The 18990-nt window shown below is 40.8% G+C and overlaps 2 protein-coding genes across 2 annotated transcripts in view; both read left to right on the top strand.

Moving 5' to 3' along the window:
- The first annotated feature begins 341 nt into the window (after positions 1-341).
- On the top strand, positions 342-3763 carry foxl3 (forkhead box L3). Its single transcript, XM_061233242.1, has 3 exons — positions 342-591; positions 1321-1489; positions 2415-3763. Exons 1-3 carry the CDS (start codon positions 485-487, stop codon positions 2829-2831), a joined length of 693 nt encoding a protein of 230 aa, XP_061089226.1. The 5' UTR covers positions 342-484; the 3' UTR covers positions 2832-3763.
- A 12131-nt stretch (positions 3764-15894) lies between these two features.
- Positions 15895-18990, top strand: part of LOC133119326 (retinoic acid-induced protein 1-like) — a 37400-nt gene continuing 34304 nt past the window's right edge. The window contains exon 1 of the mRNA XM_061229865.1: positions 15895-15944. The gene's annotated coding sequence lies outside the window, so the exon portion shown is untranslated. The remainder of the gene's footprint in view (positions 15945-18990) is intronic.

Here is an 18990-nt window from a genome sequence, read left to right as displayed (position 1 = left end):
CAAAAAAACTTAATCAAGTCATTGAGTGGAAACGGACATGAATAACGTGTTTGTTAGTCTTGAATCACTTGTTTGCTTATTGTTAGGTATATGGGACTATAAAAAGAAAACCAGAGAAAATAAAGTGTATGTGATAGGCTACTCGTATTTTGGACCACCCAGATTCAAAGAATGAGACCTAATAGCTACTAGTTGATGACGCCCCGGGTTCAGAGGTTCATGCAAGCTGTGGGAGCTAACCAATTTACTCTGTTATCAGCCCTTAACTACCAAGGGACCGACAACTGTGGAGGAAAGCGGGTTGTTCCAAAAAGAAACCGTCATTTGGTCAGGGAGGTAGACTTAATAGTGAACAGCACAGAGTAACACAACAACTCGACTATTGGCTTCACAAGTAGCCTATGTGACGACGAGGCAAGGCATCATATCATAATTATATATGGCAATATCAATACTGTCACCGTGCAAGTGACATAGTCCAATAATGTTTGATAATTCGCAATATCCTTATAACTGTTTCAATTATGACGGAGATGGATATCCCACTTGTAGTACTGAGGAAGAGAAGAAAATGTGCCGACCTGCTTACAGGTATTATTATTATTATTATTATTATTATTATTATTATTATTGTTGTTGTTACAATTATTATCACGATTGTTTTAGACGCTGTTGTTGTCACATACCATATATGTATTATGCCTTTATGTATTTCAAAAAAACTATTCGCAAACACACAATATTTAGGATGCACTAGCATGTCTTTTTAGTGTTTCATTACGCTTGTTTCACCCGGTAAGCTTTATCTTAAGAGCTTTCGCCTATGGTTGTGGAAAGTGCAGCCTTTTTATTTATGTATTCTTCTTTTTAAGATACCGTTACAATATGATATTTAACCTATAAACAACATATTTTAAAACATCAATTTGCAAAGTATTAAATAACTTAGAAAGAAAACAGACCATTATTGTTGTAGTTACCACGTTTTGTAAATATTTCAGTCTTTTTTTTTCAATATATGAAAATAAAAGTGTATTTTGCTCAAACGATAATCTACATTTTACTATACGTACAGTAATGTTGTACGATGCAGTGTCATTTTGACTAATTAAAACACGTTGCCTAATATCAACTGCAATTAAGTGTACAGAATTATGGTTTCACGGACATGTCCTCAATTAAACAAATTATTTGTGTTTATTTTTGCTCCACACATTGTTTCAAATTATTATTTTTTTGTTCTACAATTTTTGTGCAACAGAAATTATTATTATTAAATTGTACTCTGTATCTCCAATCAGATCCTTCTTTCTCTTTCAGTTACATCGCACTTATCGCAATGGCCATTCAGCAGAGCCCAGAGAACAGAGTCACTTTATCGGGCATATATGAGTTCATCATGAAGAGGTTTCCTTACTACAGATCTAACCAGAGGGCATGGCAAAACTCTATTCGACACAACCTGTCCCTAAATAGCTGTTTTATAAAGGTGAGGTCAACTTTCACACTTTCTCTTAATTTTGCTTCTTTCATTTTCCCTTTATGAATATGACGCATTGTCCTCAGTAGTTAAAGTTTAAAACGAACTATTTTATATGGCAATACTGTTCAGTACTTCCGGTGATTTAAAATGTCACAACTGACCACGATCGTTTCAATAGGGTAGGAATGTAATTGATCCTATAACCATTTACAATTAACAGAATGAAACCAATATTATTTGAATACTATTTGAAGATTTGGTGTAGAAAGCAGACTACATAAAAGTGGCCAAGAGCAGCAAGCTTCGACTGGATTCTTTAACCATAAATAGCGGCAGATGGCAAAACACATTCGGTTTTCTTTGAGCTACAGACTCTTGCAAAGATTAACAGTAATGTGGCCAAGAAGTGCTTTGCTCATCAAGACGCTCCAACCACAGAAAATTGCCTCGTCAGTGATAAAGAGGGACTGTTTCCACATCTCATATGGCACTCTTATGTTGAGGTTACAGTTTTGGTTTCATATTAAAAGTTTTTTTTTTTATAAAAATTTTTTTTTCCATTTCATTATTCTAAGAGAGCTGAGACCAACTGTGATATAACAGAAACAGAGTTGTAAAAGCTGTGCACAGAAGTAAACAAACTTCTAAATCTGATTTTGTCTTCTCTCCACATTCAGTTTACAGGAAATTTTGTCTCATGCTAGAGTGGCTAGTGTACAGCGATTGCAGTCCAAAATAAGCATTATATTGCATGAACTGTCGACAAACCAGTCTTTCAAAAAATGTGGCCAAAATTTGTGCCACTTTTGAAAATGCATAGCATCGCTTAATAACATTGTACGCATCTGTCCGGTATCCAATTGAATGACAAACCCATGCACAAAGCAGTGGATTAAAGGAAAAGGGACATGTCCTGTATCTTTCTCTGTAGGTTCCCAGGACGGAGGGCAATGAGAAGGGGAAAGGTAACTACTGGACATTTGCGGCAGGTTGTGAATCCATGCTGGACCTCTTTGAGAACGGCAACTTTCGGCGTCGCCGGCGCCGCCGCAACGTGAAGATGGGCTTTCGGGAGCCGGCCGAGCCCTTCTTACAAGTGACCGGCCCCGGAGCCACGGCCAGGCAGCTGGACCCCGAGCCCTTCTATCCCATGGACCCCGGCCACAGACAGGCCCAGCTCAACCCGGCCCTGGGGAAACCGGACTCCGAGATCAAGTTCAGCATCGACTACATCCTCTCTACCCCAGACCCCCTCCCTGGCTTCAGGCCCCCTCTCTGCAGCGCTCCAGGAGCCTCAGTTCACCTTCTGGAGCCCCAGCACCTCAATCTGCACTTCTGGACAATGTGACTCTAACTGCAGTTTGGGTGTCCCCATATGTTTTTTAAAGGGGAACAGACCACTGGAGCCAACTCAGTCTGTTCATCCTAAAGATTCAATTTCCATGGGGAATATTATTGGTTCCTGAGAAAACAATAGAGAATTATAGTATGGAATTTCTCACCGTGTACCTAAAACAAGTTCTAAGTCTACGTCTCACAAAAACATATTTCTGCTTGCTGCCTTTTTGTGTCAGGGAGGCTTATGCATATGAAATGTGACTGTAAAATGATGTTTAGTTGAGGCTGGCTGTGAATGAACAGGAAATCAGAATCACTTCTGTGGCTAAGGCAGACTTGGCACGTTAGGGCATTGCGATCATTCTAAACCAATATTATCCCCATCTGCTTTTAAAATTCTACTTATGTAGTTTGTCGGATATAAAAAGAAAAGAATAGCACCATTTCAAAGCACATGTATGAGTAGGGACAATAATAGACGTAAGAATGAAAGGGCAAATGGTCTGCCACAAAGATATTTTGCTGCTACTCACATATTCGCATATTCACATATTCACCGGGTGACTTTCCCATTTTGGATATGCAACTCTTTCCTAAAGTGGAAAAAAGAGAACCCAAAGCTTGGGAAGAGTGGCTACATCAGTGATGAGATGGGGTATTGTAAAACAACAAGTAAAACAATCCCAAATGACGGTCAAGAGAAGGGGAAAAAATCCACCAGTAGATGGCCTTTAATGTGGGAATGGACAATGTTCTTTAATGAGCTCCCAGGAATTCAATGTGCTTTTTTTCAATATTTGAGGCAATGTTGCCATCATCATAGCCCCATCAGTTCACTGTTCTGGAACCTGCATGATGTACAGATATTTAAAGCTCAACATTTAGCCAAATAGGTGTATATTATCAACTAACAAGCAGTTTCAGTGATGGAGAATCAATGTTTATCTGAATTATGGTGAAAGAAAATCAACAAAACATGTAAAATGGATAACGTGGAAACAAAATCTGACTTCTGTTGTGATGTGTATCAACAATAAAATGAATAAAGTATTGTATTGAAAATTTACACAAAGAAACTACTGCAGCCAGTCTCTCTGTGATTTTACATATTTGCATTTCATAAAAATGCCATTGTCCTTGCAAGCACACACAGAATATTAAGAAAACACATACAGAGGCTTTGTATATGTTTGGACTGATATTTGCACCACCCAATGAGCCATGTACTAACAAAATAGTATTCTTTTATGTATTTTATTGTACATAATTATCTTTGTTCATGGCATGTAGTTTATATAGAATACTATAGTATATTATATAAATACACATACCTACAGTAGTTAAATATCCTCTTTCCTTTGGAACAGAGGCAATTAAAGTATTGCTAGACCAGTTTCCAACCTTTCTCAGCACCTGATAATGCTTCCACTTGACCTTTTCAATTCAAGGGAAATTGTAACATTCCAAATTTAATCCTAATAGTCCATTTAAATAGATTTTATTCATAAAGGTAGGAGTTAAGAATGGGGGTCTGTTAACATTTATTTTCCTTACAAGGGATATCAATCATCACAGGTTTTTCTGCTGGTGGAGGGACGTTTTTCAATTTAACCTTTATATTATGCTGTGACTACATCAGGAAGGTTTCAATGCACTTAACATGAGTGGCATTTAATATAGCGTAACACTTGCAAGGTGAGACGGAGATGTGACCTTATTCAAATCCCGGTGCCATTACAACACCACTCCTGATGCAATTATAATTAAACACCTTATGCCTTCTTGCAAATCCTCTGATCGATCACTGATACTAACATTAATATTGCATTGCCCCGAAGCCAACATCCACCACTCAAACTGTTATGGATCAGCAAGTTTCCATTAACAAAGTTGTTGATGTAGTACGGTGTGTTGTGGATATATTTAGGTGAATTAACTTAGCATAAAGTGCTTTAAGGCTGGATATTGAAAAAGAGACATCAAAAAGAAAAAAGACTTGTAGAACAGCACAATAAATACTCAATCATTTTACTTCAATGCTTCTTAAAATTGAATGACATGTTCCACAATCATGCACAATACTTCTCAAAAACATTTCTAATATATCATGCATACATTGTGGTGGTTATTTATAGAGATTTCCAATCTGAGAACAAATTTAGTTTCAGGGGTAAACTGTACAGTTTGTGATTCTCTATAAGCTCATTTCATTCTAAGGTGGGGAAGGCAGTTCCAGGTTGGAATTAGAAGCTCAGGGCAAAAATTGCATGTGGAAATTGGGAAGTCAGTGATGTGCAACTTCAATAACACCTAAATCATAAACACAAATAGGTCATTTAAATGAAAATGTTTATATATTTATATTGTAATTTGATTTGGCTCCATAAATGCTTGCTGTGACAATAATATATCCAGATGACTTATTTACATTTTATTTAAAATACAGTCTGTGTGTTTACCAATTAGAAAGCTTGTCTAATTTTACAGTTCCTGATTAACAATCACCATTACCTTTCAAGAAGAACACAGTATTGTGGATATTGATATCTGGAAAAGCCTTCAAGCTAATGAAGAAAATTATTGGCAATGACTGGGGGGTAAATTAATGCAAAGGTTCCTCGTCTGCTGTGTGTTGCCTAGTGCCTCAGAGTCATGGCATTTAGCTGGGCTGATGCTGCCTGCTCCACATTCTCAATGTGCCGCATTATACACAGGCCAGTCAGGTGCTGTGTGACCCTCGAAAGTGGCCATCATTCAATGCCACTGCTGTGGCAGACATGGGGTTATTCTATGTTTGAATTTATATGTGGATACAATCACAGTGGCTTTTTTAAACTTGTAGCTGTTAAATGAATAAGCGGAAGAAAAAACTGACTCGGGGCAACAAAACAGAATGGGCTGATGACCAAAAGAGAGAGATGAAAGACAAGAAACAGGCAAAGAGAAGAGTGGGGAGGGGGTAAACAGGAGGTATGGAAATGAAAACAATAGCATAGCGTTTCCATAAATCCAAGACAAATACAGGAACCTGATCTTTCCTAATTTTGGTAAAATCACAATGACAATCAAAACTGTCCTAGTTTTCAATGAACCACACACACACACACACAGCACTTGTTCTATACAATGCCGCAATGAACAGGAGGGTCCGCATGTAGGCATTTGGCATTTAAGCTTTAAACATATATATCTAATGCCTGAGGTCAGTCAGATAAATGTAATATAATCCTGAGAGAAGCCAGTGGACTATGTTAGTTAGGTGTTATGGAATCAGTATTATTAGAGATCATTTGACAATCTGACAATGACTATTTTTGTTTTTACACAACACCATTTATTCAGATAAAACTGTAAAACACCCATATGATATAAACGTGTGTCCAATCACCTTTAGAGTACCTGCATGTGATGCAAAGCACATTTTGTGATATTAATTCTTAGATCCACAATCACAACTTTTAACCAAATGTTTGTTATTCCGTACATCTCATGTGTATTTAACCCTTTGAAATGTAATACATTTCACAACAAGTTTGTGAATTTTCTGAGAATGCTGGGAAGTTAATGGCTTAATTACCTCAAGAAACTCACCATTGTGAAAACACCTGCTCGTAATCTAGTTTGCATTGACTGCCAAGAGCAATTGTGTTTTAGCTAGTTATTTAAGCAGTTATGTAGTGCACTAGCGGCAGCTGGGTGCTGCAGTCTCGTGTACTTGTATTGCTGTACGAAGTCGCAGGTGTATAAAGTCAAGGGTGTCTATCTTTGGGTGTCCACCAAGGCTGTCCAAGAGTGTGATTACTGTTTTTGCTGCCTGCCCTCACTTTACTTTGTAGGATTCCTTTTCTTGTCCACCCATTTACCCTACTTCCATCTCCATGTGCCTTTTCCCCAGGTACCAGTCAGGTAGATAGGTAGGTTCAGTCACCAACCTGATCTTCCTTCCAAAATCCGCTGGTGTTGATCAGTGAGTGGCCAGTTGACTATCCAGAAAGCAGACTTCAATCTACCTATGCCTCCCATCTCAACCTTGATTTCCTTTCTGTGGCAAAATCATGGCTCTCACCAGAGAGCACAGCCACCATAGCAGCCTATTATTTTTCCCAGACACCCTGACCCACTGGCAGAGGAGGTGGCACGGGTCTCCGAATATCATCCTCATGGAGATCTAGTGTCTTGTCTTCATCCTTCTCCTTCTCTCTCTTTTGAATTTCATGAAGTTTCTGTTAGTTTCCCATGTAAACGTTTCATTATTGTTGCCAATCGCCGTCCAGGTACTCTGGAGAGCTTTCAGATGAGATGGACATCCTGCTGAGCTCCTCACTGGGCGATGGCACTCCCCAAATCCTCCTCGGTGACCTCAACCTAAACTCGTCCATCCAGTCCACCTTCCTCTGCCTCCTCACCCTCACACAATCTCCTCCCACCCACAAGGCAGGTGCTGCATTGCAACCAACATCTTGGCAACACCCCTCCATATATCTGACCATTTCTCTCCCACTGTCCTCCAACACTCATCCATCCCTCCCACCATCCACTATCACCTGTCTGGTGCAACATAAGCCACCTGTCTACCTCCACTCGCTTTTTGGTAATCCTACCATCTCTTGCCTATCTGTCAATGATGCCACTACCTTCATGTGTTCTCTCTCAACTTCCTTTGACCCTCTGTGTCCCGTCACTCCAGCCAGCTCAGGCCTCCCTCCCTAGTCCTTGGATTTCTGATGCTCTACGAGCTGACCGAACCAAAATGGAAAAGGTCCTGTCTCCCCAGTGATACAGCTTCCTTCCATGCCCTCCTATCATCTTTGTCTTCCTCTGTCGCTCTTGCTAAATCTTCTTTCTTTCACTCTAAGATTAATGCAGCCGCCTCTAACCCTTGCATACTATTTTCAACCCTCTCCTCTGTTCTCAAACCCCCTCCTCCCCCACCTCTCTCATCCCTCACAGCTGATGACTTTGTCTCCTTCTTTGAAAAGAAGGTAGATGACATCTGCAAGTTCTTCTCCCTGCTCACTCTCGTTGTTTACCCTCCTTTCCCAACTCCCTATCTTCATTTTCTCCCCTCTCTGACTCTGACATGAAACTCCTCACATCCGACCACCCAACCACCTGTCCTCTTGACCCCATCCCTTCTCCCCTTCAACAATCCATTTCTAATGTCATTCTCCCTTTTCTCTCCTCTCTAATCAACACTTCCCATTATTTTGTCATTATGCCCTCTACCCTCAAAAGGGCCAGCATCACTCCTCTTCTCAAAAAACCTGCTTTTGACCCTTCTGCTCCGAACAACTACCAGTCTGGCTCCCTTATTCCTTTCATATCAAAAACTCTGGAACATGCTGTCTGCTTTCAACTGTCAACTCACCAAGGAAGTCCAGTCTACTAGAGCCAAATCCCTCTCCTCTGTCCTCATCTTCCTTGACCTGTCGGTGACCTTCAATACAGAGATTCTGCTCTCATCGCTGACTGGGATGGGTGTCACAGGGATGGTTAACTTTCTATCTCTCCAGTTGACAATCTTACCAGGTGACTTGAAGGGGCTCAGTCACTGACCCACGTCCCTACGAACTCAGTTCTTGGTCCTCTCCTCTTCTCACTACACACCATGCCTCTTGGTTCTGTTATCTCTTCCCATAGCTTTTCTCACCACTCTTATGGCAATTACAGTCAACTGTTTCTTTTTTCCCTCCTGATACTCAGGTCACCACACAGATCTTTGCCTGCTTGGCTGATATCTCTGTGTGGATGACTTCCAACCACCTGAAGTTAAACCTTGGCAAGACTGAGCATTTCTACACCACATCTAAGCGAAAAATTGTCGAGGACTTTGTAGTATCCTTCCCCCACACAGCCAAGAATCTTAGGGTGACCCTTGATGAGGGTCTTAGTCCAGGTATCTCCCACCTGGATTACTACAACTCCCTCCAGCTGGTTGAGAATGCTGCAGCTCACCTGACCACCAGGCAGCCCAGGTCAGCTCATGTCACCCCACTTATCATTGCCCTCCCCTGGCTGCCTATTGCTGCACACATCCACTTCCAGGCTGTTAACGGGACTGCCCCTCTAGATATCCAAACTTTAACTGCTCCCTATACCCCAGCAAGACCACTCCGGTCTGCCAGCTCTGGTCACCTTGTGGTCCCCTCATGACTGGCACCAGGTGATCGAGCTGCATGTTCTTGCCTGTTCTCTGTTCTGGTTCCTCAGTGGTGGAATAACTTGCCTACCACTGTCAGAACAGCAGAATCCCTCCCTATATTTTGATGCAGGCAGAAATATATATATTTTTAAAATACCTTACATGACTATTGTTTTTTGGTGATAACTGCTCTTCATGCTTGTTTCGCTATTTATGGATTTAATGCTTTTCGCTTATTGAAGAACTTCGGATTAACATCTACATGTACCAGTAGATACTGGTGGTGTAGTACACATACTGTAAGAATGTGTAACATTTGTTAGAAATTCCAGGGTTTGTAAAATAAATATATAAATATCTTATCTATATCTTACATTTAGGTGTTTTCATTATTTTTTCATGCATACATCATACATTGATTCATGGCCTTTATTTATGAATGGATGAATGGATAGAATGGATAGGCTACAGGACATCAAGTGTTGATTACAACTCTGATTTTATAGTTTTATATTGACCTTGTTTACCATGAATCTTGAAAATGATCTAAAATATAAAATGGAAATTATTACATCTGGATGTTCAAAAGAAAGACTACAGAATATTAATTTTAACAAAGAAATGTTTATAGTATTAAGGGATGGGAACTATTTTCATCAATTAATTGAAATGTTTTCCTGAAATTGTGATGTCTATGTTCATGTGTTAAAATGTAACAAATATACCATTCTAATTCTAAATACCAATATGAATACAAAACATTTCTGTCCACATGGTGAAAATTTGCCTTTGGCTTCACCATGAAACAATATAGTGCCATGAAAAAGTATTGCCCCCTTCCTGATTTACTCCATTATTGCATATTTGCCACTGTGAATAGTTTCTTAATCTTTACACAAAATGTAATACTACATAAAAGAGGACCCAAACCCAAAACATATTTTTAAATTTTTTTATATTTAAAAATTTCCCCCTTAAAATAATTTCATATTAGTCTTTCACATCACTGTAGAGGAATTTTAGCCCACTCTTCTTTGCAGAACTGCTTTAATTCAGACAAATTGGTAGATTTCCTTGCATGACCTGCCATAGCATTTCAACTGGGTTCAGTCACAGTCACAAAACTGTTGCAGAGCTGCAGAAAAAAAGCTACTGGTTCCTAATTTCCATTCCTGACCAAAATATTTATTTTCTCATGAATATTCTAATTTGGCCTAGGAATCCAGCAACATCTCCCTGATTGAAGAGTTCAGGTTCCATATGCAGTTGTTTAATAAAATGTTCAAATAGTAATACTTTATACATAGGTAAATACGCAACATAAATGATTTTGTCACAGGAAAGATGTCATACATTTTAAAGAAGAAAGATATCTACTCACTCGGATCACTGATGACTTCACTTGTGGAGAAGTGTATGTTCAGTAGGTTGTGCATCTAATGTTCAAATGCTTTGATATGTTGAAAAATCACTCACTTGAGCAATTTCTCAGTGGGAAGGATGCATTGATGGGAAAGAACAGTGGCATTGAATTGATTACCTTTGGGCCATATGTGTCTTTTCCCCTCCACTCCAGCTATTTGAGTGCTAATTGAGCCTGCTTAATTTCAACTCAATTGTGGGCAGTTTGTTTCTGGAAACCGGTACCATATACTGTAGAACAGAACTTCCCTGAGGCCATGGATTATCCAGAAGTGACTTGTGCCTCCATGGACACAGCTTTTGAAGCACATTCAAATGCATTCATGAAATGCGTTTAAAAAAACAAAAAAAACATAATACTAGATGGGGAAAGCACCAAGCACATTCAAATTTGCTCCAGTAAACAAGTAACAGGACATCCGGATCCCAGATACAGAGGTCACTCAAGTACTGTTCTGAACATTGCCACAAGGGGGAGATTGTGAGCCGAATCCAAATGCATCCCCGGTTGTGACGCCAGAAAACAAAATGTCTATGTTTATTTGTCAATTTGTCTGACCTGAGTGGGAATCCATAGTAGCAATGTCCATAGCATGAGTCCAAGTAGCAATACAGCAGTAACTGAAGTAAGTAACTGAAGTAACTGAAACTGGTTTGAGGTGAACATCTTTTAACTGAGCATTAAAATGTATAACATTTGGAGGAACCAAAAAATCATATTTAATATCAATATTATGATGATTCACGTTTTTTGTAAGTGAAAAATAATTTAAAGAACGCTAAAGCAATCAATAAAGTAAAAATGGAAACCTAATTATAGACAAGACTTAGATAATAGATAATACAGTGGGCTCCAGAATTATTGGAGTAAATGGAGTAAAGTAAAGTGTATAATAAACAACATGGATAATGATCTATATGTTATGATGAAACACATGGGAAAACTTAATACTTTTATTTCAATACATTTACTCTCATGTTTCAACATGCCCTTCGCATTATATCCCCATATTATCCCCACAGACGGTAAGGAAGATGGTGAGGGAGGCCATAAGGAATCACAGTTTAAGAATTGCAGAGATTGGTTGCATCTTGGGGGTCACCAAATCTCAAAAAGAACCATAAAATGGCACCTCCATATCTACACTCTTTGGAAGTGTGGCACAAAGACAGACCGTACTGAGCACAATAAACAAAACCAAGCATCTGTTTGCCAAACCTCATTGGATTAACAAGTGGAAGAGACTGCAATGGTCAGATGATGCCAAACTTGCCCATACACAACATGTTTGGCATCTCATACCTACTCTCAAATATGGAGGTGGGTAATTGATGTTTTGAAGATGTTTGCTGCCAAAGATAATTGTGGAAACCTTTTTTGGGGTCGAATATTTTTTTTATTTGAAGCTTATGCCAATAAATGTATTCGTTTATAGCATTTTTTGTGTGTATATTTATCAAGGGTGCCAATAATTCTGGAGCCCACTGTATGATTCCTGTGTAACAACAAGGAGCACATAACTTGAGGAAATGCACATTTACATAGACTAGTATATACACAGTAGCATCCTAAGAATCTGCTTTAGAAAATTATGCCACTAGATGGAGTACTAAACTTCACTTTGAGCTACAAAACTGAACTAGCTTTGCACACCTGGATTTGGGCAGTTTATCCCATTCTTCCTGGCAGATCCTCTCAAGCTCTATCAAATTGGAAGGGATGGGTCTGTGAACAGCCATCTTCAGGTCTCTCCACAGTTGTAAAATGGAGTTTAAGTCTGGGCTTTGGCTGGGCCACTCAAGGACAGTCAGAGCCTTGTCCCGAAGGCACTCCAGCTTTGTCTTGGCTGTATGATTCAGATCATTGTCATGCTGAAAGCTGAACCGTCACCCCATTCTGAGGTTGCAGAGCAGGTTTTCTTAAAGGACCTCTCTGTATTCATCCTTCCCTCAATTCTGACCAGTCTCCCTGTCCCTGCTGCTGAGAAGCACCCCCCAGAGCATGCTGATGCTGCTACCACCATGCTTCACCACAGGGTTCATATTAGCCAGGTGATGAGCAGTGCCTGGTGTTCCCAGACATAGTGCTTGGAGTTCTGCCCACAGTCAGGCTGTCATATGCCTGTAACTCAAGAGTGGCTCCCATCTAGGCAAGATTACATTACATTACAAGGCATTTAGCAGACGCTCTTATCCAGAGTGACGTACAGCGAAGTGTAGATCAAACACAAGTACAAGTGGGTGAGTCCTAGTGTGACCATACAGATACAATCGGAACCCTTGAAGAACCCTTGATAAGTCTCTTGTTCCTCCATTTGGTCTTAACCACCTCCTGTACTAGCCTGGTAGCTGACAGTGCCAGCTGAGGCTAATTTTAAAGCTCCAGAATATTTTATATTAAACCATAGAAAATATAGTGTGAGTACAGGGAAACTGTGTTTACAGTATATAGCTTATTCACTAATGCATCATGTTTAATTAATGTAATTTTGTTTATCATGTATCTCGTATATTTTTTAATTGAGTTATATAGGTTTGGTTATACCGTATGTGCATTAGTTTAGAAATCTTGTGGATAACTTCCGCATTTGAAATATCATGGTAGTCCTGTAGCATTCTACAAACTGTGCAAGCATTCTGTGCAATTACCTCATACTGTACGTGAGAGATTTTTTTCTTTACCTTCCCTGAAATATACTTAAGGGGTAGTAATGAGAATTTGATCAAGCCAAATGAAAATGGGCCGAGCCCCTACTTATTATTAATCTCCACATACCCCTCCCAATCAAACACTTCATGCAGTCATTTAGGGCCACAGCCATCCTGACCCACACAATTCAAGTTTAAGTGGTGGGTGTAATTCTTGTTGGAGCACTTTGAGGTCACAACAACATTCTTGTTTAGACCCACCAAACCTCTATGGCTTGCTGTGACACTACTCTTTTCAATCAAAGAGCGTAGCCTGTCTCTGTCTAAATGCTAATCATCTTCTTGCTGTTTACATTTCAGAGAGCCTACAATGCACTGCCGTCTGCTCACTGAAGCAATGTGTTAACATCAATCTACAACTCCATGTGCAGGAAACACCCATTCTTTAAGACCCGTCATAAAATGTTGCAAAAGTTTTACTAACAAATTAAAGGCTTTAATTTAATGTATAATGGCCTGGGTCCCATTTCTTTCCGTTCATGTAGGGTTCAGCTTTTGCAGGCATGAAATGAATACGGCTTTGTTGTGCTGATTATTACAGAAGCTCACGCGTAAATGCAAGAGCGAGTTGTTCAAAATATCACATGTTTACGCATACACTGCTAATGAAATTCAATCACGCAGCTTTTTCGTCACTGGAAGAATAATGAACCGAGAAAACTAGATATTGCAGTAGCATTGTACTGTACGTCAGCAACTCAACATGCAGCCAAGAGAAAGGGTAGAGAAAAACAACCGCAAAACACGGGTTCATTATAGAGACGAACCATGCGACGAACATAGCAACCAAAGTAGCAAGTAGGCTACCGTACGTGCATGCGTAAGCGAGTGGAAATCAATTTAAGGTTATTTGTTGTGTAATAGTGCTCGTTTATACAAGCCGCGGCAAAAGAAACAATGTGAATTGAAATATTTCTTTAGAGAAATCCAAATGGGGTTTTCGCTGCTTCCACAACAACGCATAGAGCAAGTTAATTATTTTCGGGATATTTCGAGATCCTTTGTTGCAGTTTTGATCCGTCTAATATTAAAATATACGCCCCACTTTAATACGCTATGGCAATTACAAGGACTAAGAACTGCTGCTTCTTAATACATTCTGGCTCCTGTACTCTGCAGTTATGTTTCTTGCACGATATGCTTTATTTGCTAAACGTATTATCCGTATTCAGAGTGCTGCTTCCGCATTTGGAATATAATAGTCTCCGTGTGACTTGACGTGTCGCTCACTTAATAGTATGGATTTAATGGTTCCAATTAAAGCAAAAAAGACTTTCCGCAGCCGCGCGCATCTAGTAAGACTAATTAGCAGGCGCTGCGGCTATGTTCCGTTAGCCCTAAATTAACGCAGAGTTTACATCACTCCGTCTAAAGATGCTTAATCCTATTCAAGCTGGCACCACTGCAGAGAACACGCTGATGAAAGGCACCAACGGTTGTGTCCCAGGAGACCACATGCTTGCTCCGGCGATGTAGAAGTTCCTTCTTAGCCTAGTTACTGTATAGCTCAAAGCTCAGAAGCAATGTAGGCTCTAATATAGCCTTCTGGTTTTTAATACCCACACTGAGTTTTGCATTCAAGGCATTGACATTGTCGCACAATATATCAAATTTACTCTCAGTGGGAAACAAATCGATTTACCACTATTCTGCAAGTAGGCTACTATTCTACACTATTTTCTCAAACACATAGATTACATATCTTCGTGCGACTAGATATTCTTTCTGAATATGCTTTCATTCATGTTCAGTTTATCAGGAATGACTTTAATTTCAAGGCATGTAAAATTACTAAATAAATTGAAGATATTAAGCATTTGTCTAGAGAAGACTAATTATTTTCAAAGTACAATTGCAAATAGTTATCTGTACCAGTGTACTGCTAACACTGGCCAATTAGCATGTGCCTCCCAGCCCAGTGTTGTGATGTGAATATATATTCTGGCCGTGCATTCTCTCTGCTTTTGGGGAAACTGCTGTACTTATAGGCAGAGTGCTTTCACTCACTGTGGATGAAAAGGAAGCAAAGTGGTGCAGGCAAGGGGATTCACGCTCTATATGTACTGTCCAAATTTGTCTGGGCCGCTGAGCAGCAGTCAGTGTTTTTAGAAGATTGGGGAGGGAGGGTTTTGGAGAAATCTCACACACACACACACACACACACACACACAAACATATGCACACACATGCACACCATCACTCTCTCTCAAATCTTCATTCTCTCTATCTCTTCCCCCTCACTCTCTCTCTCTCTCTCTAGCTCTCCCTCTCCCCGTTCCTCGCCACCCACTCAGACAGAGAGAGCTAACCAGGCAGAAGTGTTCAGAAGCAGGCATCCTCCTTTCCCGTCTAACAGTTGACACTGCCGGAGCAGCTGGTCCCCCAGCTCAGCCCTCCTCTTTCCTGACCCCCCCCCCCCCGCCCTCCACTCCTCCTCCTCCTCCCAGAGCATCCAGCAGTCACACTCTCTCCCCCCACCCCACACCTCGACACACATGCACACACACACTCACACCTACACACACACACAGGCACGCACACAAACAGTCACTTGCTAGTCTCCCTCGCTCACGCACTGCCTGCGAGGTACGCCAGCGAAAGCAGCCCCCTTAGCTAATTCCATTAAACATTCCATCTGGAAGCTATAAGGCTGCCTTCTAATTGCTTTTGTATCCCCCCGAGCCGCCCCCCCCTCCCCCTCGGTGAACATGTCAGTAAATGGAAGACGGAAGGCGAGTTAGAGAGAGAGCGAGGCGGCCGCTGACACGGAATATTGGTGCCATTTTCACCTTGCAGGAGGCTCCAGTCCAGTTCGGCTGGGTAGAGGACAGAGGCTGAACCATACTGCAGGTACTGTTAACTCATTCTCTTCTCATGCTGGATTTAGTCAGTCACTGCACGCTTACCTTACGGGCTCGGGGTCACGGGGACGGTAAAAACCGAGAGCCGTCTCCATGCGTCTGCGAGCGTTAGCGGCTGTCATTCGCGATTTTTATGTCACATGTCGTATGTGTTACACGCGTAAGGTGATTTAGTCACCACAGTGTATTTGGGACAGTTTTACTCTGGCAGGCGATGTGTAGTTTTTTCATTCAAGGTTTGGGAAATTACCCCTTTCTGAGTAATTCCCTTTTCTGGACAAACTCAGCTTTCCTCGCAAGAACAGCAGGAGCACAGCAGTTACCCTAGGTCTCAGTCATAGCGTCCCGCAAAATACAGAGAGTGAACTTTAGCCATGTTATGTACATTTGCTGAATTATGCAGCTGTTGTACTGTTATACTGGAAAATAGTGTAAGATCATTGTTAAATGTTTTCTGTGATTTTAAGAAACAGTACAGTTCCTGGTCTCTTTATAGTAACTACTGCTGCTGCATCTTGGATGGGTCTGAATGATTGTACAGAGTCAGGGAGTCAGGGTACCTATAAAGCAGGGACTAGGACACTAAGGCAGCTTAAAGCGATTAAATGCTGCACTGAGATTGCAGTGTCATACTTGACTGAAATTGATGCTCTGGACACCCTCCCACCCTTTCTCTCTCACTCCACTTAGAGTGAGAGAGAAAGAGACATAGAGGGGGGGCCAGGGGTGGCTTCATGTCTGCAATGACATCTAATTGGCAGGAAGAGAATAATCGCGTAGACTGGCGTATATTATGATCACTCTCAAAAGCCCGGATTTTGTTCGATTTTTGTTGAAGCGTCTTTGTTTTTTTATTTTACAGCTCTTAAAAAAGCTAAACAAATGCATGTTGTTTCTTCACTGCTCACACTTTCTCCAGCTCTCTCCCTCACCTACACACGCACACATACACACACACACACACGCACACACACACACACGCACACATCCAATCAGAGACAGTGCAGCACTGTTCCTGGAATACTCACTCCAGAGCTCTAAGCAGCACACACCCCCTGCTACTACTCGCTCAAGTTCATTCTGCCATTGTGAACAGCGGTCATTATTTTCAGCACCATTTCCTGTGTCGGATGCCAGTTAAGAGCACTGAAGTTTATTTTTTCACTGAACCGATGATAAGTGCACGATGCCAGCAGGACCTGAGGAAGCATTGGTCAAATTCAGACCAGAGAATAAAAAAGCAGAGCGGGTCAGATATATTCATGCCCTGGCTTGCTGGATGCTTGGTCGTTGTACAGTCAGGTACAATGCAAAGCAGATGTACAAGGGCTGGAGAGTGTAGAGGAGAGCAAGGGGGTAGGGGCAAGACCTCCCTATCATTTATTTACCTCCAGCTGCAGCACACCTGCTAACAATGCTCAGCAGACCTGGTCAGTCTTAATTGAACTGAACAAATCCCCTGATAGCAGGTTTGTCAGGGAACTGAAGAGAGGCAGTCTGGTCTATTAAACATTCAGCAGTCTCCTTCCCCTCGGTGCTGTCAGACCATAGGCAGCTCCTGCTCCACGGGTCCCATGAAAGGTTATTAGAATAGTGTTTTGGAGTGAAATGGGGGGAGGGGAAGTGGCTATCATCAGGAATATAGGCATGTGGCTGTGCAGATATAAGGGCTCGTGTCCACTACAAACACATTCATACCATACCGTATATCAAAGGAGCCAAGGAAGCTGAAATGAGGAGATAGCAGTTCAGAAGGCATATTTTAGTTAGTTAGCTTAGTTGTGTGAAGGAAATCATTCTGGAAATAATTCAGATCTGTTGGCAGGATAGGTTTGATCTCCTATGCTGATTCAATGCTTTTAAGACGCAAATTACCTTCAGTTTCTGAAATAAGCAAAAAACAAAAATCTCTTCTTCCTATTTCCTGCTGAATTAGCTCTTCTTCTTTTTTTAACCACATCTCTTAACGGCCTCTTTCTGCGAGCGCAAAGAGGTTACGTGTGTGTGTGTTTACTGTGTGTGTGTGTGTGTGTGTTGTGGGGAAGGTGTGGGGCTTGAGGTGGGGGCAATAGTATCTGTTTTCATGAAGATTACCTGGCAGGAGTCCAGCAATGTGCAGATTATTGGCTCCTCTAAGTGAATCTGCAGTTAAATTGTGATCTTCCCCTTGTGATATTTACGAGCCCACTGGGTCACGGCAGAGCCCCTCTGGTCCTCTAGTGTGCCTCTAATGAGGAGCTCCTGCTGCAGTCTTCTGTGCTCCATTCTCTGCGTCTTTTCTAATGGTTTTATGCTCCAAACCAGAGTGAATTTTCTGTAAATAATTTTGAACATGGTCACAGATCTGTTTTAAAACTATATTGTAATGCATATTTATGAAATTCTAAATAGGTGTGTTTCATTATTACCATTTTTAATATTGTTGACAGCATTTAATATTGCATAAAACATTGCTTTTGAGTAAATATTAAGCAGTGGAGAAGTCATATGCTCTACTGTCTAATGTATGATATACAATTAATCACAAAAAAACTCAATTTTAAGTGAAATGTTTGCATTTGCCGTAAGTATCAAAACACAGGAAATTAAATTGATCAGCCCCTTAAGCTATTATCAGTCTGCTCTCCATCAAGATGTATCAGCACAGATCTTTGACAACAACTGACTGAGGACTGAGGGAAAAGCTAACGGAGTACTGCATAGCTAGCATTGTAGCACAAGTTTAAGTGGATAATAAAAGGTAAGCCAGCTAGCTACGTTAAAAAATGTCCAGTAACAGCAAGACATAGAACCACAGGAATATCGCCAATTTATCGATTAATCTAGAGACAAATGTTAACATTATTAGCAACTGTTGACTAGCTAGCAAATGATGTAGCCACTGAGTTGTCTAGCAAAATGACTGGAGCTAGAGTGTTTTCATGCTGGACAGGCCCTGAGCCTTACTAGCTAATGATAGTTAGCCAACTTAGCCACATTAGCACAAGTACAATGGAAAGCAACTCAGAATAGGCTATCCTGGACGGCGGTAAGTT

Source organism: Conger conger, chromosome 2 (genome assembly GCF_963514075.1).
Source record: "Conger conger chromosome 2, fConCon1.1, whole genome shotgun sequence".
Taxonomy (NCBI): domain Eukaryota; kingdom Metazoa; phylum Chordata; class Actinopteri; order Anguilliformes; family Congridae; genus Conger; species Conger conger.
This window is presented reverse-complemented; position numbering and strand designations above follow the sequence as displayed.

Excerpts from the sequence above, each read along its gene's own strand:
- foxl3 (XM_061233242.1), top strand. The coding sequence starts at position 485 with ATGTTTGATAATTCGCAATATCCTTATAACTGTTTCAATTATGACGGA. Across the intron at positions 592-1,320 it reads ATGTGCCGACCTGCTTACAG|TTACATCGCACTTATCGCAA; the intron begins GTATTATTATTA and ends TTTCTCTTTCAG. Across the intron at positions 1,490-2,414 it reads TAAATAGCTGTTTTATAAAG|GTTCCCAGGACGGAGGGCAA; the intron begins GTGAGGTCAACT and ends CTTTCTCTGTAG.